Source organism: Camelus dromedarius, chromosome 18 (assembly GCF_036321535.1).
Source record: "Camelus dromedarius isolate mCamDro1 chromosome 18, mCamDro1.pat, whole genome shotgun sequence".
In the NCBI taxonomy this organism is placed as follows: domain Eukaryota; kingdom Metazoa; phylum Chordata; class Mammalia; order Artiodactyla; family Camelidae; genus Camelus; species Camelus dromedarius.
This window is the reverse complement of record NC_087453.1, coordinates 1,115,629-1,140,545: the sequence shown is the minus strand read 5'-3', so window position 1 is coordinate 1,140,545 and position 24,917 is coordinate 1,115,629. Positions and strand designations below refer to the sequence as shown.

Genomic DNA, 24,917 nt, shown 5'->3' with positions numbered 1-24,917 from the left:
CGCCGAGGGGTCGCTCTGTTCCCGAGCGGCGGCGACCTGGGGGATGGCGAGGAGTCCCCGGCCCCGCGCCCCCTCGCCCCCTCGCCCCCTCGCCCCAGCGGGTCTCGCGCCCCCTCCTCTTTGCTCCAGCCCGGGGCCCCGCCCCTAGCTCCCGCCCCTGCCGCGCGCTCCGTAGCTGTCAGCTCAGGAGGCGGGCCCGGGGCGCGGGGGCCGGGCCCAGCCCGCTCGGCGCAGCCATTGGCCGGCGCAGGCGAGGCCGGGCGGCCGCCTCCCTGCGGCGGGGCGGGCCCGGGAGGGGATGAATGAAGCGGGAGAGGGCGGCGAGCGGCAGACAGTGTGGCTCGCGGCGCAGCGGCCGGATCCTCGGGACGGTGAGTGCCCCGGACAGCGCGGGCCGGGGAGGGTCAGGGCGCCTTCGTGGGCGCGCTGCCCGGGTGCGCCGGGCCCCGACCTGCTGACGTTAGGAGCGCGGCAGGTGCCCGCAGACGCTGGGCAGGGGCCAGCGGGATCGGGGTGGCGCCGGCGCCGGCGCTGGCGCGGCACGTGTGCCGGGAGGGGCAGGACTTTGGGCACCAGCAGTGGGCCCCGAACCCCTCCGCGGCCGGAGGAGCCGGACCCAGCCTGCCTCCGGGGAATTTGCTGCAAAATGCACCCCCTCTCTCTGCGGCTCCCCCCGGGCCAGGAGCCTCTGAGGAGGAGGGTGGAGGGGAAGGGGATGAGCGGTGGTAGAGGCTCGGGTGGGGAGGGAGGGAGCGGCCAGGGCTGGGGGCCGGAGCAGGTGGCCGGGTGCGCAGGCCACGCGGGTCGGCCGGAGTCAGACGCGGTTCTCTGAGCTGCAGGGTTGCGGCGGGCGCCCCACTTGTGGCGGATGCCGCTGCTGCTGAGTCAAGGAGGAAATGGTCATGCACAGAAGTTTCTCGCGGATGGAGGGCTTTGTTCGCGCCAATCGCGCTCCAGACACCTCGGGGAGGGGAGCCAGGCGGAGTCGTCCCAGCGGTGCAGCTACGGTGTGGGCGCAAGAGACTGGTTCCAGCCTCTGCGACGCCAGTCGCTCTGCTGTCCCGGCCCCTCCACGCAAGGTCCCCTGGTGCGCAGTGCAGAGCGGTGGCTGGGGGATCGGGTGCCCGGGGATGCAGGCCGAGGGCGAGGCAGGGTGGAAATGAGGCACCTAGTGGGCACACTCGGCCCAAGACGTGGAAACCTGAGGCAGATGGACATTGAGATTTCCAACCCCGCAGAGCAAGCCTTGGGGGTGTGGAACCTAATGGGAGAAGCCCGCCGGGCAGTGGGATCAGCACCGCGAGGACGAGAGGCTGGCTGGTCCTGTCCCCCAGGCACTGCAACCCCACGTAGAGGGCTAGGGACTCCCTCTGCCAAGGTCAGCGTTGGTAATGGGCCCATTTCTGTCCGGAGCCCCTAGGAACTTCAGGAGTTTTCCACAGTGAAGGAACCAGCTTCCCAGTGGCCATTCCTTGCTTGCTTTGGGGGACTTGGGTTTCCTCTGTCTAATCAGAAGCCAGCTCTGGAGAGCCGGTGGGGCTCGGTGAACTGTGAGCCTGGTGGTGCTGTGAGGTTTTCTCTGAGCAGCTTGGGGCAAGTGGACTTCAGAGGAGAGGGAACACCCGGTTTTAGCCAGGTTTGCAGATAAATCCAACACCAGCAGTAACACTAACGAAACATGTGTCTTTATTGCACACTTAGAATGTGCCTGCCCTCGCTGTGGGCTTTGAGCCTTATCTCACTGAATCCTTGCCACAACCCACGAAGGAGCTACTATCGCTCCCATTCCACAGATTAGTAAACCGAGGCTCTGCATGGTGAAGTGCATGTCCAAGGTCACACAGGCAGCATGTGGTAGAGAGATCTGAATCCAAGTTTGTGTGATTCCAGACACCTTATAGCTCTGTTCCTGGGGAAGAAGGAAACCCGGGAGAGCCAGGTCTGACACAGAACAGGTCCCCAAAGGTGGCTGCACCTAAGAGGACAAAAGCATTTGTCTGGGGTAGTCCGTGCCTGTGGGATGCAGGCAGGATGACTCTGGGTCTGCTCAGCCCAGCCTTTCCCCCTGCTGCGGAGGGATGGAGGGAGAGGCCTCTGGGTCAGACCCCCGTGTTGCTGACTGCCCTGCATCAGGACCTGCTGAGCAGGGCTGGCAGACACTACTTGGAAATCCTTCACAGGTTGCTTCCCTTTTGGGGGGCTATGATCTAATCCATGGTTCTCTGGGCATGCCCCCCCCCCCCGCAGGTGCTGGGCAGGTCCCAACCCAGTCCCTCCCTGCCACCGTGGTGAGGTGGCTGGGTGCCTGGAGGTCAGGCAGGAGGAGGGCCGTGTGGTTGGCGGTCTTGGGGCTGGCGCTCTGTCCTTTTAGCCGGATTCTGAGTGACCCCGCTGGGAGAGCCTGGCTCTCCCTGGGCCCCTGGTGGGGCCTTGATGGACAAACCCACAGTTGCAGTGGGCTCTGGTCTGGCTTCCAAACAGAGAAGGTTCCTCTGCTCACTGTGAAGTCCAAGGCGACTTAGGGAGCTTAGTGTTATCTCCTTGACACCCTCGATCTAGGAGTCTCTGTGAGTGTGAGCCTGTTGCCAGGGCAGCACAAGCTCACAGCTTCGCGCACTCGTGCCCTGGATCGAGTCCTCGCTTCCCGAGGCCTCCCCGAGTGCTACAGGCAGGGAGAGGGACAGAGCCTGGGCCCGGGGGGACCCAGCGGACTCCGCTGGGCTGTGCTCCGCTTCCTCCGTGGCTTTGTCCAGCTGGAGTGTGGGCAGGGACGCCCTCCGGAGCCTCCTGTTGGCAGCCGTGGCAAAGGGCCCGTTGTTTGCTTCTGGAGGGACATAGAGAATAAGCCTCAGGACGTCTGGGCCACTTTTGTTCCTGGACATGTGACCTTGGTGTGGTCATGGTGGGCTTGGTTGTCGACATCAGGGCAGGGCCCCCATCTTCATCATGGCAAGTAATCAGACAGGCCCCCCCAAGATTCCGACCCAAGAGTGGGAGGGAGGCACCAGCTCAGGCCTCAGGTGAGCAGAGTTACTCGTTGGATCCAGGTCCTGCAGGGGGAATGGAAGCCAGCCTGGCTGCTGGCACGCTGGGCCCAGGCCTTTCCCGCCGTAGGCTGGTCCTGGGGACTCTTCCCGCTGGTGCCCTGAGTCAGCCTTCAGCCCTCTGTCCTCACACATCCCTGTTCCCCTTGGTGACCATGCCACAGCCCTCTTTCCACCAGCATGACACAGAATTAGCCTCTTGGACCACATTCCCGGGGGTGGGGAGGCACGTTCACAAACCACATGCCTTTCACAAAAGGCGCACACTCCCCATGTGGCCAGGTGGGGCTGGCTGCAGGCCAGCACTGGGCGGGGCCTGCTGACCAAGGCCCAGGAGGGTCAGCTTATTGCTGTACAGAGTGTCACAGGCTCCCGGGCTGGGGGCTTCCAGCAGGTTCTCTCATCCCACGCAGCCGGGCGCCCCATGAACACCCTAATCCACGGGGCTGTCTTTCCTCAATGGCTTTTTTATCCAGCAAGTCCTGGGGGTTCCTGAGGCGTGGCCCCTCCACCCTGAGTACCGAGGGCTTGGGCTGGGCTGGGCTGAGAGCGGTGCCCCTGCCCCACCTGGGCTTGCGCCGGACCCTTGCCTTTGGTCTGGGGTCTACCACGTGGCACATACTGTGCCCTGGTATTTGGACCCATGGGCCTAAGAGGCCACCTGGTAGTGGCGGAGCCCAGCCTGCGCCTGGAGAAGGCCCACCATGTGGACAGAACCCACTCCCTGGTGCCCCCAAGCCCCGGGAGGGCCTCTGCCAGTCTGCTCACCCCGCCCTCCCACACCCTGGGTTCAGCCGTGGAGACAGGGTGGGAATAGGAGCATGCAGACAGCAGGACACTCCCCATTCCCAGGGGAGGGACGGGTCTTTCCAGGTCTTCCTCAGACAATCCTTCATTGTGGGCCTCCATGCAAAGCAGCCAGCTTCCGGCCCATTCACTTGTGTGTGGTCACCAATTATGCAAATTAGGGTGTGCCGGGCCCCCAGGGGCCTACCTCCCAGGTCCCTGTTCTATAAATAGCTTTAAGCCTCATCTGCAAAAAGTGAGAGCCCCTTCACTCACTCACTCGGAGGCCCCAGAGGCCATGCGGGGAGGGGCGGGGCGGGGCGGGGGACGGGGAGGCAGGGAGGGAAGGGCCGAGGGGCTGGCGGTGCCGTGCCGGAGCCGGTGGGGGTGGTGCTGCCATCAGGGTGTGGGACATGGCACAATGGTGTGTCATTGGCTGGTGGCCTCAGCGCGATCAGGTCAGCGAGGCGGGAGTCTACTGGCTGGAGCCTAAGGAGAGAGGAGAAATGAAACCTGGGTTCTCCCCTGGCTGCCAAGTTCCCAGTGGGGCCAGGAGCGAGCCTGGGAGCACCCCTAGTGCGAGGAAGGGCCCCACCTGCTCCATCCCCAGCCTCAGGCCTCCCTGGGGCGTTTACTGGAGCTGGAGCTGGGACTACCTCTGGGAAGGAGGCCCAGGAGGCCCAGGGGCCGCCACTGGAGGCTTAAAATATTACTCTCTACTCTTTGTAACCCTGCATGCCTCCCACCTGCTACGCTTGGCAGACAGCCTTCAACTAGGAGACGAATAAATGCACAGGACCTGTGTCAGCATCTAAGAAGTGGGCAGTGCTAAGCGTACGAATATTAAAATCCTTTCAGTTCCTTGTTGAAACTACGGTCCCGATTCTTGCAGGTGGTGGTGGTGCGCTATCCACATGGGGCCCCTGATGGCTCCCAGGGCAGCGGTAGTGGGGGGCTTGTGAGGATGTGAGGAGGGGGGAGGGGAAAGCCCTGGATTTCTTTGCACAGACACCCAAGGCTCAGCTGATGGGCCAGGCCCCTCGGGAGCTGGAAGAAACCCATGATCTCCTGCTAAGATAACTTGGCACACACAGAAGTGCACGCACACTCTTGCACACGTGCGCACACACGCGAGCCCTCTGGCCTGCCCCGCTGAGGCCCCAGGTGCAGAGCGGCTGGCCGGAGGCCCCAGGGTAAACATTATCCCTTCTGCTAATCACCCTGCCTAAGCCCGCAGGCTCTGACTCTCCCGAGGGGGCGGGGAGGGCCTCTGGCAGTAGGGGTGACTCCCACGGACCCCTCCTCCTGCTGCCATCTGGCCAGGGACAGGTGGGAGGGTGGGAATTTTGTCTGTGCTTCTCAGGCCAGGAAAGCCATCTTAGGCTTCATCAGAGCTGCTCCTGGCCTCCAAAGTCCCCCAACGAGGTCAGAGTGGAGCAGCAGGGAGGGCACTGCCCAAGGGCCATCACCCCCCTCTGCCCCCTGCAGGGAGCCCCTTCCTGCTGCCCTCCTCTTTGGGGTCACGGGGCTGGTGCACCTCGAAGACCGTGGGGAGCGTGCCCAAGTCGGTGGTGAAAGTTATGTCTGTAACGTGGGGTTGCCCTCTATGGGGATTTCATGGGTCTGTCATGCACAGAAGGGGCTCAGCGGCAGTGCTGGCGTGTCCTGTCAGGTGCCCCTGCTCTGAAGTCCTGCTCCAAGCTGCATGTCTCTTGCCTCTGGCTCTCTGCCTCCTGCGCTGTTCCGATTTGCAGTCAGGACAGTTTGCTGCTGGCTCTTAAATGACAACCTCCGTGTAGGGGGCAGGGAGCTCCTCGCGGACGGGGTGGAGTCTGGGGGTCCCCAAACCCGCCCAGCACAGGCCTTGCCCAGCAGGTGCTGGCCTTGGACGACCTGCTGCATCGGGCAGGGTTCTCGGGGAAACCCAGCCACAGGAGATCCCTGGATGGACAGCTCAACGAAGAGGCTGATCTAAGGACTCAGCACACATGAGTCTGGAGGCTAGAAGTTGTGAGATTTCCTGCCTGCATCTGGAGACCCAGCAAAGATGAAGTTGTGGTTCGCGTCTGAAAGCCAGCAGCCTTGAGACCCAGGAAGAGTAATGCTTCATTTTGAGTCTAGAGGCAGGAAACGCTGACGTTCAAAGGCAGTCCCGCAGGGAATTCGGGGATGGATCTGCCTTTGGTGCTATTCGGCCCTTCAGCTGGTTGGATGAGGCCCACCGGCACTGAGTCTACCAATCCAAAGGCTACTCAAGTCCACACTCCTGGCAGTTTGCCCAATGTCCAGGCACCCTGAGGCCCACCAGACGGACAGGTAGACTCCACCATCACACTGCTCTTGGTTCTGAGGCCGTGGACCCTGCAGAGGGAGGGAGGAGACGCCAGGAGATAGATGCCAACGGGGCTTTCGGGTGAGGATGCCTATGGACTGGACCTGGAATGCTGGCTGGAGCCGCCCGTCCCTTCTGCAGTGCGGTCCCCACCCTAGGGCTCCCCAATCCCCCACCTCCCGTCTCCTGTACACACCCTTCATCCACCATCTGGCTGAGGTCACCCGGCTCCTCCACCATCAGCCAAGCCTGAGAATTCAGGTCCCCAGGAGAGAAGCCCGCACCTTGGATCAGGCCTCATGAGCAGGTGGGAAGCAGATACACCTTCTTGCCAAAACCACTTCCAAGTGGGGGGAAACCGTGGGCCATGGGGGCAGGCTCACCGGGCCCCCGGAAGAGGAGTTGGAAGGGTGGGCCCGACTCCCTCCCCGGGCCCAGCTGCGGGGTCCTGTCCTCATCCTCATCAGAGGAGCCAGGTGGCTTCTGTGTGCTGCTGCCGCTGGACTCTCCAGCCCTGTCACCCGTGTCTTGGCGGTGGGGGCCTGAGACAGATGAACAAAGGGCAGTGGCCACAGGGCTGCCAGCCCAGCCTTAACAGGGATCAGCTGTCATGAGCCAGGCCACCCACAGGGAAGATAGCCATCAAGTCACCCTCTCCCAGCTGAACCACATGGAGGCCAGCTCTGGCCACCTCAGAAGTGGGTCCAGGATAGGGTTACAGCCCCAGGCCCAGCAGCATCGTCCGGAGGGAGCTGATGACCAGGAGACCCAAACAGAGCGGCTGGCTGCGCCCGCCCAGCCCACACCCGGTGTCTGCATCGCCGGACTCGGCCGCTGCACCGAAATGCCCTCCGCGGGTGTCAGGGGCTCTTCTGCGGGCCTGTTTCTGCACAAACCTTTGCCTCGAGATGAAGTCCTTGAGCCACACACGCAGCAAGCTGTCCTTTAAGTCCGGGGCAGGCGTCGACATGACCATCTGTGCGTTCACTTCCAGAGCAGTCTCCTAACACAGTGCACGCCCAGCACACGTTGCCCAGATGCGGCCACATAAGATCTTGATACAAACTCAAGAACTTCCTCCTGAAGACCCGTGAACATGGGACGGTCCTCGTGGTTGAGATGCCAAGTGTCCCACAGCCCCAGACCCAGGATTCGCCACTGCCCGTGGACGGAGGGGACGTTCCAGGCACCCCTGGCTCCACGTGGCAAGTGTTTCCGCTCACCCTTCCTAGCACCTTGGGGCCTGCATCACCGGGAGGGCCCAGCCTTCCACTTTCCAATCAAGACGCCGCTGATAAGGGCGAAAGCCCTCCAGAGACAGAGTTCCAGCCTTCCCCCCGGAACACAGTCCGTGGAGCAGAATCTGGGCTTATAGGAGGTTGGACAGGCGCCGCCCCCCACGCTGTGGTGATGGAGGGTTGGGGCTGGGTCCACACTCAGGCTGCTGTGTCCTGGCTGTCAGAACCACTCCTGACACACCCAGGGAGGCGGACGCAGGGCTGGCGGGCCCGAGTCGCACCATTTACCTCCTGTCCTGTGGGGGCTGTGACCACCCGTCGCCTGGCTGATGTCTAAATAGGACTTTCAGTCTGCAAGTCGACCGGCACATGGGGTGTGTGACTGCAGGCTGAGCTCCCCGTGTTTCTGTCGGGGAGCAGAGCCCTCAGTTCTCGTGCACCTGCCCCCGACGTGGAGCTGTGGGACCGCCCACCGCCAGGCGTTCGTGTCTTGAGGGATTTATTTTCAAATAGGAAGGACTCTGTTTCTTCGCGGCCATCCGAGCCACGGGAGCTCAGTGGTCTGGCCGCCTCGTGGTCCCTGACGTGGACCTGGTCCTTCCCGTCCCGTTGTAACCCCGCATCTCTCCTGCTCAGGGTTCGCCGGGGAGTTAAGCCCAGAGCTGGGGGCGGGCTGAGCAGGTGTTCAGGTCTGCAGCTTGCTGCCTGGGCTGGCTCCCACCGCCAATAACAATCCAGGCCAGTGCTGACCCTCCGCCCCGACAGGCCACTGGACGGCCTCTCTGAGCCCCCGCTGCCACGCAACCTGGTTTGGGGCGCCCTCCCTTTGAGGGGTCGACCTCAGTCCCGGAGTGGGATCCCTGCTGCTTTTGTGTGTGCACATCAGCCCGGGCGGCCCCCGGGCCAACTTAAGCCTTTTCCATGTGTCTCCGTGCTTCTGTGTCAGGAGTCCGTCGGAGCTGCGGGCAGGTGGGAGGCAGCTGGCATTCCTGACCCAGGGCCCACGCTTGGCGCCCTCCTCTCCGCTGCTCCCCGCGGCCTGCGTTAAATGTGTGCGCGGGTGCCATCTGGGCGGCAGCTGCCTCAGTCACTGGTCTGCGTGTGCGGGCGCAACGCTTCTTGTTCCTCGGGGAGGCCTTGGCACTTCCTCTTGGCTCCTCCCTGGGCACCTTCCTTTTGCCTCCCTCGCTCCCGGGCCTGGCGTGCCAGGGTGCACGGGGGCGGGGGCGCTGCAGTGCAGCTCTGGGCGTGGTCACAGGCCCCGGGAGGGGGCCCGGGTGGAATTTTTGCTGTCCAGGCTCGGCCTCCAGATATGGTCTCTGATAGTCTGCCAGTGCAGTTTCCAAAGTAAACAGTCGGCCCCGGGTGTAAATGCCACACAACTGGTCACGGTTCTTTGAATAAAATGTTGGCAAGAACAGCCATGACTCGCACACTTGACTCTGAAGCCAGACCGTGTGGTCTCGGCCTCCCTGGCCCTGGCTGGCTGTGTGGCCTTGGGGAGATTGCTGCCCCGCTGGGCCCACTTCCCTGGCCTGTAAGATGGGCTGTGGCACCTGCAGCATGCACACGGCCTGGGCATACGTGATGTCGGAGCTGACAGGGCCGGGAAGTGGGAAGTGGGATGCTTTGAAGCCTGTTGTGGCATTCATGCCCACGGCCTGGCCCCGGGGGAGGCCAGGGAGGCGCCCAAGTGAGGCTGAAAGGAGCTAAGAGGGCGTGACCTTCAAGTGCACGCAGGAGACAGTGCCAACTGCCTCAGCGAGACGGCTGCGCCGAGGACTGGGGAGCAGGCAGAGGTCTGGCAGAAGGACCGGAGCCCCAGCCTCTGAGGCTCAACCCACAGAGAGCCACAAGCTGGGGGCTTAAAACCACAGAACTTTATCCCCCCCATTCTGGAGGCCAGAGTCTGGAATCAGGGTGTCAGCAGGGCTGCCCTCCCCCTGGAGGCTCCGGGGTGGGTCCTTCCTGCCTCCCCCAGCCCCTGGTGGCCCCAAGCACCCTTGGCTTGTGGCCGCGTTACCCCAGTCTCCTTCTCCATCATCACGTGGCTTCTCTTCTAAGGACACGGTCACGGGACTTGGGTCACATCCCAAGTCAGCATGTCCGTATCTCAGATCACTGACCACATCTGCAAAGCCGCTTTTTCCAAAGAAGGTGATGCTCAGTGTCACGTGCACATGTCTTTGTGAGGGGCCCACCGTTCTCCCCCTCGGGTCCCCAGCACAGGGCCCAGCAGAGCAGGGCTCTGTTACTGGCCGCCTGAAGGACTCAGGCCCACCCTCGTGACCTCATTTTACATTAGTCACCTCTTCAGAGACCCTGCCTCCGAATGCCTCACATTCCGAGGAGCTGGGGGTTGGGCTTCCAACCCGGGGGGGGGGGGGGGCACACGGCTCAGCCCTTAGCGAGAGGCGACCTGAGAAGTGTGCCGAGGTCTGCAGAAGGCCCTCACAGAGGGCCTGGGGCTGCAGGTCCAACCAGACCAGGTGTCTCCTATCACAGCGACTGGTGTATTTCTGGTGGGAAAACCCGTGTTCTTCCTCTTAAGATGCAAAGTGTTTGTTGCCACCTGGGTTCCCAGGCAGCCATGGAACCTGTTTACCTGGGAAAAGGCACGGCCCTTTCTAAAAGGTGAGGGGTGCTGAGGACACATCGGAGCCCCGGGAGCCTCGGGACGTGGTGACTTCTCAGCCCGCCCCAGCTGCTTTGGTCGACGGGACGGGAGTGGGAAGTGATGGCCCAGGCAGGGCAACAGAACAGGCTGGGCAGGGAGGCTGCGGGAAGTTGGAGTGTTGGCGCAACTTTCCGTTAACCTGTCCAGGGGGCTGCAGACCGCGGCTGTTTTAACATCTTCAAAGACCCGCCACGGGTGAGGCCCAGCGCCGACCAACACTTCCACCCGTGCCGACCAGCGCTGCTGCAACCCCAGGGACCCGTTCCCCGCTCCCTCCACACTCTGCACTAGGACGGGTTTCCCTTAAAGCTAAAGAGCCCAGAAGCCAGCAGGCTGTGAGTTTGAGAGAGAATCGAGGCCGGGCCAGTGCTCAGGGCAGAAAGCTGCCCACTCGGGGAGGTCCCTTAGGTGCCGTCAGCTCACGGGCTGCAGGGGCAGTGCAGGTTGGGAGGTCCAGGGGCTCGCACGGCGTCCAGCCAGGCCCTGCTCATCTCTCCGCGTGTGGCCTCGCTCAGGCAGGCTCTGCCCTCCGACCAGGCCGGGCTGCCCTGAGTATGCAGCTCTGGGTTCAGGGAGGGGGCTGGTCAGGAGTCCGTCCTCTGCAGGCTGGGCCCCAGGCAGGCAGAGCCGTCGGCAGCCAGCTGGAGCCCAGGTGGAAATGCTCACAGGACTTCCTCCCACAGATCGAGCCGGCTGCTGGGATCCTGGGCGTGGCCGTCGTGGTCTCACCCTCAGTGGAAATGGGGGACAAGCCCTTCGTCTCGATGCCGAAGCTGGTCTTTCCCGGCTCACCCTCGGCCGCCAATGGCAGGTGTGACCGCTTGCCTTCCAGCAGGCGGGCGTCCCTCGGCTCGCCCCTGGGCCACGGTGCCCTGTGCCCCGCCGCCCACAGCCCCCTGGACTCCAGCAGCCAGCCACTGTGCCAGCCGCGGGCCGAGAAGTGCGGGCCCCGGGCGGCCCAGGAGGTGCGCTACGTGGCGGCAGGGCAGCCCGGCGAGGCGTGTGGCTGGCGGGCCTTCGCCCCCGCGTGCCTGCAGGCCTTCAACACGCCCCGGGGCTTCCTGCTGTTCCTGTGCGCGGCCTCCTTCCTGCAGGGCATGACGGTCAACGGCTTCATCAACACCGTCATCACCTCCATCGAGCGGCGCTATGACCTGCGCAGCTACCAGAGCGGCCTCGTCGCCAGCTCCTACGACGTGGCCACCTGCCTCTGCCTCACCTTCGTCAGCTACTTTGGGGGCAACGGTCACAAGCCCCGCTGGCTGGGCTGGGGCGTGCTGGTCATGGGCGCCGGCTCGCTGGTGTTCGCGCTGCCCCACTTCACCGCAGGCCCCTATGAGGCGGAGGTGGACGAGGCCGTCGGGACATGCGGGGCCAACCGCAGCGTGGCGTGCGGGGACCGCGCCTCCAGCCTGTCCCGCTACCGGCTGGTCTTCATGCTGGGCCAGTTCCTGCACGGCATAGGCGCCACGCCCCTCTACACGCTGGGAGTCACCTACCTGGACGAGAACGTCAAGTCCAGCTACTCGCCCGTCTACCTCGGTGAGTGGGTGGGTGTGATGGCGGTGACACTGGCAGGGCACCTGCACAGAGTCTGGCCCCGTCCAAGCCCCTTACATGCATTTCCCTGTGGGCCACATGTGGCCAGATGTGGCCCCGGCACTCCTGGGTGAGGTGGCAGGTGAGCACTGGTCTGCGTATCACCTGGACGCCTCGGATGATGGGGGGGGTTGCTGACCGTTGTGATCCCTGGGCGCGTCCTGCAGGGTCCGGGGCGCAGGGAGCAATTGGGCACAGGGTCGGCTGGTGACTGGGCTGCAGAGCTGGGCGCTGCCACGCCACCCGCAGGGGCTGGGCTCAAGCCTCACGCCGCCCCAGACCCTCATGTTTATCCGGGGTGCGATTTCTGAGTTTCCAGCCTCGTGCCGGCCACTCCCTGAGCCCCTCCTGCGAGGGCAGCTCTCCCGAGGCAGGCACCAGGGCCGGTCAGGAGCCTTGGCCGACGCTCCAGCCCAGCCGGACTTTGCCAGCGGCCCCTGCTTCCTTGTGTCCACCTGATCTCCGCTCACCTGAGTCACTTAGTGGTTGCCGTCCCGGGGACTTGGGGGCACTGCACTGGGGTCGCAGGGAGCCCGTGGTGCTGCCCGGTGCTGCCCTCAACCTGCAGAGCAAGGCTCTCTGGAGCTTTGCTCTTTCGAGGAGGGAAGAGTCCAAATGATGCCTGCGGTGGCTTTGAGGGAAGTGTTTTAAAAACACCTTGAAGGGTTGGCAGCAGCCAGGTGGCAGATGCAGCGGAGGCTGCCCAGGGAGAACCCCGACGTGCAGGGTCTGTGCCGGGAGCAGGCCTGGAGGCGCAGAGTACGGGGGCTTCTCTGAGGTGGGCCGGTGCGGCTGCTGCGTGCCAGACGCCCGTGAGCCCCCGGGCAGCAGCACAGGGCGCAGCTGGTTCTCACCGACTCCGCTTCCCTTCCAGGCATCTTCTACACCGCGGCCATCCTTGGCCCGGCGGCTGGCTACCTGGTTGGAGGAGCCCTGCTGAACATTTACACTGACATTGGCCAACGGTGAGCGCCCTGGGCTCTAGAGCAGCCTTCTCGCCCCGTAGAGAACACGCCCCACTGTTGGTGCAGAAGGACCGTGGCCCAAGCAGGGGGCGGTCCTAGTGGCCTCGCTCCGGTGAACCTGGGAGGCCCTGGGCGGCCTGGGGGAGGGGACAGCATAGATGGACGTCCTCTCCCAGCTGGTGAGACCAGGCCACGACCTCTCTAAAGCCCTTTGCAGAACCAGGAGAGGATTTTCCTGTTGCCCATGTGAGATTCTTCTGTCAGGTTTTGCCACACCACGCAATTCCCCAGTTCTCTCTGGACACTGGCTGAGTGTCTCCAATTCAACTCAACCTGACACTGAAATCCTGGAGTCCGCTCAGACCCCCGAAGTGAAGGGCAGTCCCACAAGACCACCCCCACTTCAGACGCCAGCCACAGTGGTGGGTCACAGCGACCCACACTTCCGTCCAACGTGGCTGCAAATCAGAGGTTCCCACAACCCCTCTTTGGGTTCGGAAATTTGCAAGAACGGCTCTCAGAACCCAGGAAAGCACAGGACCCCCTCGACCACCAGTTTATGAGACAGAACAGAACTCAGGAGCAGCAGGTGGGGGGGGCGGGGTGGGAAGGGGCCAGAGCTCCCACGCCCTCTCCAGGCGCTCCGCCCCCCTCACCTCCGTGTGCTCCCCCTGGAAGCTCTCCGAACCCTGTCACCTTGTGTTTGTGGCAGTGTCACTTGGGCTTGAGTAACTGACTTACTGGCCGTTAGCGGTCAGCAGCCTCCCTGGAAGCAGGGCTGGGAAGTCCAAGCTTCTCGCCAGGCCCATGGCTGGCCTTTCTGGTGGCCAGGCCCCTCTGAGCTCCCTAGGGGCCTGCCAAGAGGGCCGCATCAAGCAAAGGACCCCCTATCACCCAGGGGACTCCAAGGGAGTTAGTGTGCAGGTCAGGGTCGCAGGGGCCCTCTGTCCCCTGAGCTTCGTGAGGCCAGGGCTGCAGCTCTGCTTTGGGGTGCGCTCCTCGCCTGCTCTTGCTGGGAAAGCCTGCCCCTTCAAGGCCCCAGCCCCCCGGGGCCTCATCTCACTGGGGGGCAGCCTCTGGGGCCCCAGAGGACGGGGTGGACCTGGGAGTGCGGCACTCTGCCCTCCGGTCACCGGGGCGCATCCCCCTCCACGGCTGTCCCAGTGCCCTGCCCCGCCACTCCCAGACCTGGCAGGGCAGGCACCTTGAGCAGAGCCTTTGGGCTCTGCCTCTTCCTGACCAGCAAGCGGAGGGGCATGCAGTGTGTGTGTCCTGGTGCTGTGAGTGAGTCGCTGACCCCAAGTGCCTCTCCCGCAGGACAGAGCTCACCACCGAGAGCCCGCTGTGGGTTGGCGCCTGGTGGGTCGGCTTCCTGGGCACCGGAGCTGCCGCCTTCCTCACCGCCGTCCCCATCCTCGGTTACCCGCGGCAGCTGCCAGGTGGGTGCCTCCCGCCCACGGTGTGTGGAAGGCAGGACTCTGTTCCCGGCTCCTCCCCCCTCCGCCTCCACCAGCAGAGGGTCCGGGGTCTTTGTCTTCTGGGCGGGGGTCGCTGCCTTCCTGCAGGGTGACCTGACCCCCGGGCTCCCTCCACCCCTGCGGCCTCTCCCTGCTCAGGGGCCCACAGAGAGAGCTGGTTTCGGGGGAGGGGGTGGGGGCCCCTTTCAGTTCCTCCCATTTCCCTCTGGTCCCAGGTTGAGCCCGTCAGGGTCCCTCCCACCTCCCCATCCTTGCCAGCCCCTCGCTGGCTGGTGCCACGCCCAGCAGGGGGCTTTGGCCCCTGCCCCTCACTGACGTCCGTGTCCTCCCAGGCTCCCAGCGATACGTGGTCATGAGAGCATCTGAAACACACCAGGTGAAGGACAGTGGCCACAAGGCGACCAGCAACCCTGACTTCGGGAAAACCATCAGAGACCTGCCTCTGTAAGGACCTGGTGGGGCCCTCTCATCTGCGCCCGTGTGATTTGAAGACTCTCTGGGGCCCCCACGTGCGCTGGGTCTGAACCCCAAGTTAGGAGAGTCCCTATGACCCTCCAGGGCCATGTGGGGGGCACAGCCCCTAAACCTCCTCATGACCCAACAATCTTCGGGTCTTGGCGCCAAAACTTGGGCGGGGAGAGTAAGGAGCATCAGACAGAGCCTCCCGACTTGGAGCCGCTGAGAGCTGGTTCCGACGGAAGGGCCAGGGCCTCAGCCCTGTGGCGCCAGCCCCGCATGGCGGGCTCGGGGGCTGCACCTGGAGCCACCTGGTCACAGAGCAAGCCCCTGTGGCTCGGGCTAGTGGCCCCACAGCCAGCGGGTCCTGGACCCCCAGGGAGGTGACTGACCCCAGATCGTTCCCCGGGAGTGGCCCCTGCACCACGTCCTCCGGCCAGTTCATTCCAAAGAGGGGCCCCCGGCCCCCCGCCCCGCCTCCCAGGGCAGCAACACCTTGTTTGTCTTGTGCGTGGCCCGGTCTTACTTTGCCGTCTTCACGCACCGTCAGGACACACAGAGCCCTGGGCTCCCGGGGCCTCAGAGGCACAGCGTGGCACCTGGGGCTCCTGGCAGCCAGCGCCGCTCTTGGCAGGGGCCTCCCGAGTCCTCGGCCTCACTGAGCGCCCACCGCCCTCCACTTCCTGAGCCCATCTGTGGCCAAGAGGGCAGTGGGCCGTTAGGGGAGGGAACGAGCCTGTGGGCTCTCTTCAACACGGGAAGGGCGGCCTGCGGTCAGGGCAGCCCCTGGGCTGCCTGCTGCCTGGCTAGACCGCCCTGAAGAGCCACCCGCTCAGGAGCCTGCCCTCAAGGCCGGCAGAGCTGGCCCAGGCCACGCTGGCCGGGGTGCGGGGCCATCGGTGCAGGGGCAGGCTCGCCTGGTCCTGGACACCCGCAGGGGAGCTGCTCCAGCCGGGGCAGGGCCACTTGTCCCATCTGAGCAGCACTGGCACCGAGGGCGTCAACAGCCTGGTCCCTAGTGGACCCAGGACAAAGGTCCGAGATAAGAATGTTTATGCCTAGATTCGGTTCCCCAAACCAGTTGCTAGTGATAAAAAAATCCCAGAATATGGGCCCTCTGTCAAGGTCATGATTAATTCTCTGAGCAAATTCAACACGTGAGTTTCAGCCGAGCAACCTGCAGGCTGGGGTTAAGAAAGTAGGAAGTTTGCGTACTTCCGGGGAGACTCAACTCCCTCCGCACCTGGCCAGCGTCCCCGAAGCCTGGGCAGGGCTGGGCAGGGCTGGGAAGGCATCCATGCGACACACACAGAGCAGGACTGAGAGCCCGCCCGGCCACAGCAGCCACGCGGGACGGCATTTCCTCTGTGTCCTCTTCGCCCCACGGACGTGGGACGCAGGCCATTGACCAGAAAGAAGCCTTTTCAGTCCTCAAGTTCAGAAGTCAGTTTTGAAGGAATCAAGTCCCCATTTGGGTCAGGACAGGGAGCGAGGCTGCTCTGAGGTCACCCTGGGAAGTGGTGGGTGGGGGCGGGGCGGCTCTCCTAGCATCAGCGCCCCCCTCCCCGGGGCACAAAGGCTAATTGTGGCTACACTGTATGTTCCTACTTGCAGAATCCAATTTGCTGTTGGCCTGCGTCCTCGAAACAAAGAGCTTTTGCGTGTCAAGCTGTCTGAGCTGCTTTGACACGTGCGGGGAGGTGTCCACACCGGCCTGTGGACAGGGCGGGAAGGTCCCTCCTGGTGGAGGAGGACTGGGGGGTCATGGGAGCTGGTTCCCCGGGTGGGAGGCTCATGAGGCCTTAGCTGCAGACACGGAGAATGAACAAAGGCAGCACTTGTCAGAGCCCCAGGGACAGCGGTCGGACCACAGTCCCTTGTTACCGGTGCCCTTTCTCACGGTGCCGGAGAGGGAGCCCATCCCGCCAGGACCCCGGAGGAAGCTGCACACCGCCCACATCACTCACGAGCCCTGGACCTGCCGTCCGGGGCTGAGGGGCCGGGCCCGGGAAAGGCAGGTGTCACGTCTAGCTGTGTGCACCGGCGGATGGCTGCCTGGGGACACTGAGCCTCTGTTCCCAGACCCCTGTGGTTGGGGTCTCTGCCCACGTCCTGTTCTAAGCCTGGCACCTTCACTGCCCAGTGAGGAGCTTTGTTTTGTTCTGTGCTACCCTTGACATTTTACGAGTCGCTCAGTGTCTGACCCATTCACACTGAGAACTCAGGCATCGCCGCTGCTCAGGCCTCCAGCCCCGACAGGATGCAGGACCCCGTTCACCCAGAGCACGTGGCCCTTGCAGCCTTTGTGCTCCTCCTACAGGTAGACTGCGCAGGACCTGCGCAGGGGGGCAGCGAGCTGGGGGATGCGGGCACCTCCCGGTCTCAGCCACGCCCAGTGCTCCTGGGTCCTACAGAGTCAGCTGTGACCTAAAGTGAGCACACTCTGCCCCCTGACCTGACGGAGAGCCCATGAGGGGCCCAGTCCCCCGCAGGGCCGTGTCCTCAGAAGGGTGTCCAGGATGTTTCGCTGGGGAACTCGCAGGCCAGGTCCTAAGGGCTAATGGCAAGACCCTTTCTCAGGCTCCTGACTTCACCCCACTGGCCGAGCCCCACAAGTGCACACCAAGAGAAGCTGGGAAGCCAGCAAGCCCCCCAGGGGCTCCTTGGAGGGGCCTCTTGGTCAGAATCTCCTGTCCCCCTGGCCAGCTGCTGATTGAGAAGGGGTCCCACCCCTTCAGGCCCAGATCCCCTTTCCTGGGGGGCCACAAGTCCTCTACTTGTTGACAGCCACCTCCCCCCAGCTCCCTCCTGGCTCAGGCCCCTCTGCTGGTCCTCACAGCTGCCCCCGGGGTGATTCAACAGTGTCACAGTCACCAGGGGTCTCACCCCTCGCGGGAGCCAGAGCTCTGTGACAGCGGCTTTCACAACAGCGTGGGCTCTAGATCCTGGCGCCAGCTCGCCGCCTACCACAGCCCAGGAGCGAGTGTGAGGGGCCCTGCCGCTTGCCTGCTCCCCACTCGCCTCCCCTCTCAGAACCAGGGCTCCTTGTGCTCAGGTGGGACAGGCCATGGCTCTGGCCCCCCCTGACCCTCTGTCTTTTCTCTCTGGCTTTCATCCCCCTCCCCCATTCAGCTCCACCTGGCTCCTCCTGAAGAACCCCACGTTTGTCCTGCTCTGCCTGGCCGGGGCCACCGAGGCCACACTCATCGCTGGCATGTCCACGTTTGGCCCCAAGTTCCTCGAGTCCCAGTTCAGCCTGAGCGCCTCGGAAGCTGCCAGCTTGTTTGGTGAGAACACCCCCGAGTCTTGGCAGGGCCTCTGCTTCTTCCCCCGTTCACAAAGGCTCTGCTAGGAAGTCCCAGGCAGTGCTGCTCACATGGGGCGCACGTCCTGGCCTGTGGTCCAGCCCAGGCAGGGGCCCCAGAGCAGGGTCCTGGGCTCCTGCACAACAGCTCTGTTCCCACTTACGAAGACCGCCCCCGGACGGGCAGAGCGGTCCTTCCCGAGGGCAGTTTGGGAAGCGCTGGTCACAGCGTGCTGACCGGCTCTCTCCACCCCCACCTCGCCACCTGGGGCCTTAGCCTTCGTCTTCCCTGGCTCGTGGCAGAAAGGGTTTGGGTGGCCGATTCCCCTGGGCTCCCTTGGACCTGGCTGTCCCCGTGAGCCCGGTGGCCGGTGTCCTGGAGTCTTCCTAAGGCTGGAGTCCGGGACCTGCCTGGCCAGAGGCGCTCTGTGGCCAGAGGCAGGCTTGTCCTACCAAGAGAACAAGGGTCCTCCTCGAACGCCCTCTTCCGGCCCCTGGTCACAGGGTAGCCCCTTGCTGTGGGGGCGGCCACGGCCTCGTTGTGCAGGAGGTGTCGGGGGACGATCTTGGACATGAGGGTCGGGGCTACCGGTGCAAGATGGGGCATCTGAGCAGCACAGGGTCAACCCTGGCCATCCCCTCCCCACAGGGCTCCACTCCCTGCTTGGGAGGAGAGCGTCAGGATAGAGAACCCCACCTAGCTCTAATAAATGTCCCCAGACACCCCTCCTGGCCTGGCCTCTCAGCTGAGTGCCCCCGCAGAAGCTGCCCCCTTCCCCACAGCAACCAGCATGCGCCCTGGAACAGCCACGTTCTCTGGGGTCCCCCTTCTCCACTCCTAGAGCTGGTCTCCATCTGGGGCAACAGGGTCACTGAGCCCGGGGGCTTTGAGGTCTGCTCCACTCCTGCTAGAGCCCCCCCCCCCCATCTGTACCCCCTCCCCGGGATGGCCTAGGAGCCACACACCAATGAATCCCGACTTTCTACCAAAGGGCAGTGGCCACCGGCTTCTCCACATGTCTCCTTATGGTCGCACTCCGCAGAGGCCACGGTGGGCCCAGGGACCACGATTGTCCTGGGGCCTTCCCAACAGGTGGGCGGGGGCCAATGACGGCTCCTATTCTCTATCCTGTCCACGGCCTCTGAGCAGCTGGCCAGGTGGCCTCCCCAGGCCCAGGGCCAAGGCTCCCCCAGTGCCCTGCCCTGTGCTCTGAGAGCACAGGTCAGGGTCGGCGGAACTGAGTGGGGAACCCAGCACTGCCACGTGGACAGGGACCGATGGCTGTGGCCTCTGTTTCCCCTTCAGTAAAGCGGAAAAGAGACCCAGTGGGTTGAGTTCCCCAGCCCCACAGCTCTCCAGGACACCACTGAGCCCCTCCCTCTCCGCAGGGTACCTGGTGGTGCCTGCGGGTGGTGGAGGCACCCTCCTGGGCGGCTTCCTTGTGAACAAGCTCAAGCTCCGTGGCTCGGGCATCATCAAGTCCTGCCTGCTCTGCACCCTGACCAGCCTGCTGGCCGTCCTCGTCTTCCTTGTGCACTGCCCCAACGTGCCCATGGCCGGCGTGACCGCCAACTACAGCGGGAGGTGAGGGCCAGGTGGCGCCCAGGTGGAGAGACCGCTGCACACCTGTTGGGGCACCTGTGGTCCCTGGGGTGGGGAGATGGGGTCTGGCACTTGGGGTGCAGTCAGTGTTTGGAGATGGTCATAGCAACGGGAGGACGCCCTTGGCGGGGTGTCCGTAGGACAATGGCCGGCCACTCACACACCGCACCTGAGCCTCAGTCCTCTGCCCATACACAGACAGCAGCAGCCCCAGCTCCTCTCTCCACGTGGTGGTGGATGGTGGCCCGGATTGGCCCGTGTGCTGCTGTGTTGGGGACTGAGAGGAGGCACCCGTTGGGTGTGATTTGGGAAATCTGAGCTAGACGCAGGCCACCTGGCCTGGGGCCTACGACTGCCTCCCAGGGATTCCTTGTGGAGGCGGCAGCGTGAGGGCAGAGGGCAGGGAAGCCGCCACACCACTGTGGAGACAGCCGGACAGCCAGTGGGGAGTGGTGGGCCCTGTGCACCTTGGAGAGAGTGAGGGGGCTGGTCCTCAGGCAGCTCTGAGAGATCGCTGAGCAGAACAGTGTGTACAGCGTGCTCAATCTGAGTGAGAGGAGGGAGAGAGAGTGTGATCGCTGACACGTGTGTGGACAATGATCAGTGCAGACGAGCAGCAGCCTGGGCGGGGAAGCAAGGGGTGGTGCCCAGGGGCTTTGAACCTGGGGCTCGTGTGCTTTCAAGCCCTGGAGTGCGCTGCCTTCCAAAAACGAGCCAGGCAGGGAAGCGCGCTGCACACAGTTGGAGGGTGGTTCAGGCTGGGTTTGCTCCGCTCTGAGAGCTTGCAGATACTACGAGCAGAGGGCGATGTAGGAAGCCCTGGTCCTCGGGGTGGGGGGAGCAAACCCAGCATATATGCAAACCTGCCGTCGTCGTGGGCCGGAGGACACCAGACCCGAGGCTGTCCTTGCGATGGGTGCCCACCTGGCACCAGCCTCTGCCCACCAGCATCTCATCTCCCACCTGCAGCCCCCTGCCTGACGGCCGCCTGGAGCTGACGGCCACCTGCAACGCCGCCTGCGGCTGCTGGCCCGAACACTACCACCCTGTGTGCGGCTCCAATGGCCTCACGTACTTCTCGCCCTGCCACGCGGGCTGCCCGGAGGCGGCCGTGCCCAGCCCAGGCGGCCAGAAGGTGAGCGCGGCCGCTGCCCGCGTTGTCCGCGCCCGCACCTGGGGGGCCCGGCCCTTCCTCCTGTAATCAGCGTTGTTGTTGCGGTTCCCAGGTGTACCGAGACTGTAGCTGTGTCCCTCAGAATTTTTCCTCTGGTTTTGGCCATGCTACTGCAGGGAAATGCACTTCAACTTGTCAAAGAAAGCCCCTCCTTCTGGGTTTCACATTCGTTGTAATTACCTTTACATTCCTCAGCAGCATTCCTGCACTGACCGCGACTTTACGGTAAGCCTGGGGCCGGGTTCTCTCTGGTCCAGAGCCTCCCCTGTGCAGCTGCAGTGGCGCTCTCCAGACCCCTGCCGGGTACGTGCCCGGCCCCCAAAAGCTGTGGCAGGAAAGAGCTGGCTGCCTCTGTGAGGTGCTTGCCACCTGGGGAGGCGGTGATGCGGGCCCGGGCTCGGCCAGGACTGGGCCGTGGGGGCGTGGCCTGGCGAGCAGCCCCACTTCCCCGACGCTGACACCTTGGCTTTCCTTTGCAGGTGCGTCCCTGACTGGCAGAGGTCCTTTGCACTGGGGATCCAGTGGATTGTGGTTAGAACTCTAGGTACTGTGCCGTGTGAGGGAGCCACATACCGTTGTGCAGTGACGGGCGTGTGCCAGGAGTCTCCTCACCAAGCTGGGTGTGCAGCCCGGCAGGGGGCCACGCCCCCCTCAGGGAAGGGCGCCATCCCCGAACAGTCCACTAGAGGGACCCATGGTGGCTTATTTGCCCAGAGAGCAGCCTTTCCTCGTGGACACGAAGGCTCTGTCAGAGTCCGAGATCGGGGGACTCCACAGGCGTGGGGGCAAGTCCCCCGAGAAAGGACATCCAAGTCCGCTCGGCGCTCCCTGAGCACGCCCGTGCCGATGCCGCCGTCCTGAGAGCCCGTGCGGTCTGGGTCCTGGCGCTGCCCACCCCACCCTGGCCGCCCCGGGCGCGCCCGCATACTGAGTGTGCCTCTCTCCGCAGGGGGCATCCCGGGGCCCATCGCCTTCGGCTGGGTGATCGACAAGGCGTGCCTGCTCTGGCAGGGCCAGTGCGGCCAGCAGGGCTCCTGCTCCGTCTACCGGAACTCGGCCATGAGCCGGTACCTGCTCATCCTGGGGCTGCTATACAAGGTGAGCAGGGCGGCAACTCCCCGCGCGCTGGAGGGCGTCCCGGGGTCCAGCTCGGAGGGCGGCCATTCCCCTGGGGCCTTCCAACAGCTCACACCCCCTGGAGCCCTGGGCCTTAGGCGTCACTCCTGCAGCCCGGCTTCCAGGAGCGGGACCCTCCCCCGGTTCGTGCTGTCACTGTTGGGACCCTGATGATGCGATGCCAGTGGAGGGGACGGTGGGACAGGAGGCCTCGGGTCACAGGGGCTCACTCGCCAGGCCCCAGGCCCCAGGTCCCAGCAGCGGCTCCCCCTCCCGCCTTCCAGGGCCCTCAGCATCCCAGCTGGCTGGTTAGCCTAGGGCTCTGGTCAGATAAGTCACTGGAGAAATATGAACCGCCCGTCCCTGCGAGAGATGCTTCTGGGGGCCCCTCCCTCCGGGCCAGGCCGGCCGGTTGGTCCACAAGCAGCAGAGCTTGCCTGTCCTTAGTTACGGCCCAATGCTCAGCCCGACCCTCTGCTCAAGCCTTTGAGAGGAAATTCTGCTGTACCTCTTGGCATATGCTATCTGAGGAGAAACACAGTACTTACATTTCGAATTCCCCCCCGTTGGAGGAAAAGGCACCAAACTTTCCAAATGAAATGAAGTCCTAGGGCCAGCGTGTGAGAGAGTCTGGTGTTCCTCTTTGCGCAGAGGGCGGACTCGGGAATACTCCAGTGGCAGAGCTGCTTTCCTTGAGCCTGTTCGGGAAGGGCCTCAAAAACAAGGATTCTCAGCAACCCTCGGGCTTATCTCCCCGAAGATTAGCTTAAAAATAGCCACGGGTGAGAAGGGATTTGTGAGGCTCTGGGCAAGAGTGAGGGGTCAGTCTGAAGAGGCGTGCCACGTGCGCAGGGAGCTGGCCCTCACATGACTTTTCCCTGAGGCTCCCGGTCCCTCGGCCAGAGCAGCAGGCCAGGACCCGGCAGCCGTGCGCCCAGAGAGCAACCCCTCAGGACTGGCTCCCACAGTCAGCGGGGGCAGAAGGGTCAGAGGCCACAAAGCGCTAAGGGCCTCTTGTTCCTATGGCTTCAGGCCCAACAGCCAGGGGGGTGCCAGGAAACACCGTGGGTGTCCTGGTAAAGCCCGGCGCTTAGGCATCAACCATAGACCCGGACATCGGAGGCCACCACGCGCCCCCACACTGGCGTTTTACAGGCCTCTCGTGGTTCCTGTTACCCAGGGGTCAGTGTGGTGGCTGTAGGTTGGGTAACCTTCAGTGCCGACCAGCTCTGACGTGGGCTTCTGGGACGGCCGTAACAAAGGGCCACACGCCCTGAACAACGGAGAGTCGCTTTGCCTCATGCTGGAGGCCCACGTCCGCTCCCCAGGGCGCTCCGAGGGGTCTCTGCTCCCGGCCTCTCCCTCCCCTGGTCCCCGGCCATCCCTGGAGCTCCTGGGCTTTGAGAAGCGCCCTCCAACTCTGCCTCCATCGGCACGCGGCTGCTCCCGGAGTGCCTCCGTGCCGGCCCTGGCGGTAGCTCAGGGGCTCCGGCGGCTCCTCTCTCCCCAGGTCCTGGGCTTCCTCTTCTTCGCTGCCGCCTGCCTCCTGTACAAGCCCCCATCGGGGCCTTCTGACGGCCTGGAAGCATCTCTGCCCAGCCAGTCCTTGGCCTCCGACAACCCCCTGGACCTTCAGGAGGCCCCCTCCACCCTCCAGCTCCAGAGCGACGTCTGACAGCCCCCCGCCCGCCCAGGGGCCCGCCAGCCTCACGGCGCTTCCCAGGAACACCGTCTAAGTTCTCTCCGGGAGGGGTGACCCCTCACCGATTGACCCCCGGCGCTGAGGACCTGTGAGAATCTGCCACTGGATCGGGGAAGGGGGAACTGAGCTGACCGTCCCGCGTCTGAGCCTTAAAGGCACCAAGGAGAAAACTGGAGATGCATGGGAAGGACCGCCCAGCCCCAGCCCCTCAGACCTCAGTGGGGGCAGTGGGGGCTGGGCTCTCAGATCCGGAAGAGCAAGGCCCACAGCTGTGCCCTCCCTTCCGCCCCATCCACCCCCCCCACCCCGCTCTTTGCCATGGACTTAGCCTGACGGCGTCCTCTGGGGCGTCAGGACCCCTGGGGCACATTAACAGCCATGCTTCCAAAGCGCTGCGTGCAGTTCCCACCTAACCCGGCAGGAGCTGCAGAAAGCGCAGAACCACGTGCGGGCTTGCTGAGGCTCCCCGAGCGGCAACCGACGGGCTCGGGGCGGCGGCCGCCCGGCGGTGTGCAAGTGCTCTCCTCTCCAGCGGAGCCGAGACGCGCTCAGCTGGTCTTTGACGGCCCAGGGCTTGTGCGCCGTTTTCACTGGTGAAGCTGGCACTTCTGGGATCCCCTGACGGGAGGTGCAGACGCCTGCCCCCCGCCCCCCCACCGCCGTCAAGATGCTGCGTGGCCAGTGGTGCTTCTGGGTGGGGCCCCCGCACCTTGCGGCCGCCTGGCCCTGACTTCCTGTGTGTCTCCTGATGAAGAGGTGGCGGGTGTGAGGCTGTCCCCGGGGGCGCCATCCCCATGGACCCTTCTCCTTGATGTGTTGTTCAAAACCTGCTGTCACCGCCTGTCCTCGGCGCCACCCGGCCCCGCTGTGGGACGGGAGCCACTTGCATAAGGATGTATTTGTGGACCCATATCTGGCGTGAACATTTATTTATGGAATTTGTTTTTTACCCGATGATGCGATAAGCGTTTGTGAATCTGCCCCGAGGACATCAGGACTCGCGTGGAACGCCTGTTGCCGGTGTCCTCAGTGACAGTTGTTTGTACGTAAATATATTTTAATATTTAAAGCCTATGTTTGTTCCCAGTGTGTTTTATTTCTACAAATCTGCGACGTTTGGCAGTCTTACCTGTCCTCCGCGTGGGCTTTTGTGAGTTTGTGCCCCAGTGTCGAAATGGGCAGCCCCAGAGTGAGCCCTCACTTGGCTGGGGTCCTCCCTGGCGGGCGTCCCCCCACCCCCCAGGGTGACCCCTCCCCCATCATGACCTGAGCATCTCCTCCCTTCGGGGTCCAGTACCTGGGTGGGCCTGGGTCCTCAGCAGAGCCTCACTTCCCTCCACTGTCATGGACCCCGGGATGCGGTCGGGATCGCCGGACGCCGCCGTCAGCATGCATATGCTCGCACACATCCAAAAGTGACGGAGCCGCGACCGGTCTGGGCTG

The 24,917-nt window shown here is 64.1% G+C and overlaps 1 protein-coding gene across 2 annotated transcripts; it reads left to right on the top strand.

Annotated features, from left to right (window-relative positions):
* Positions 1-289: 289 nt before the first annotated feature.
* SLCO4A1 (solute carrier organic anion transporter family member 4A1) lies at positions 290-24,548 on the top strand. 2 transcript variants are annotated; one of them, XM_064496926.1, is made up of 12 exons: positions 290-371; positions 10,761-11,619; positions 12,551-12,641; positions 13,959-14,080; positions 14,452-14,563; positions 17,708-17,862; positions 19,269-19,464; positions 20,452-20,617; positions 20,709-20,881; positions 21,136-21,200; positions 21,606-21,754; positions 23,283-24,548. In XM_064496926.1, the coding sequence occupies exons 1-12, from the start codon at positions 303-305 to the stop codon at positions 23,445-23,447; spliced, it is 2,322 nt and encodes a 773-aa protein (XP_064352996.1). In that variant the 5' UTR covers positions 290-302; the 3' UTR covers positions 23,448-24,548. The 2 variants fall into 2 exon arrangements, with proteins under 2 accessions (XP_064352996.1, XP_064352997.1); XM_064496927.1 differs by lacking the exon at positions 290-371 and adding an exon at positions 10,007-10,412.
* Positions 24,549-24,917: the final 369 nt, after the last annotated feature.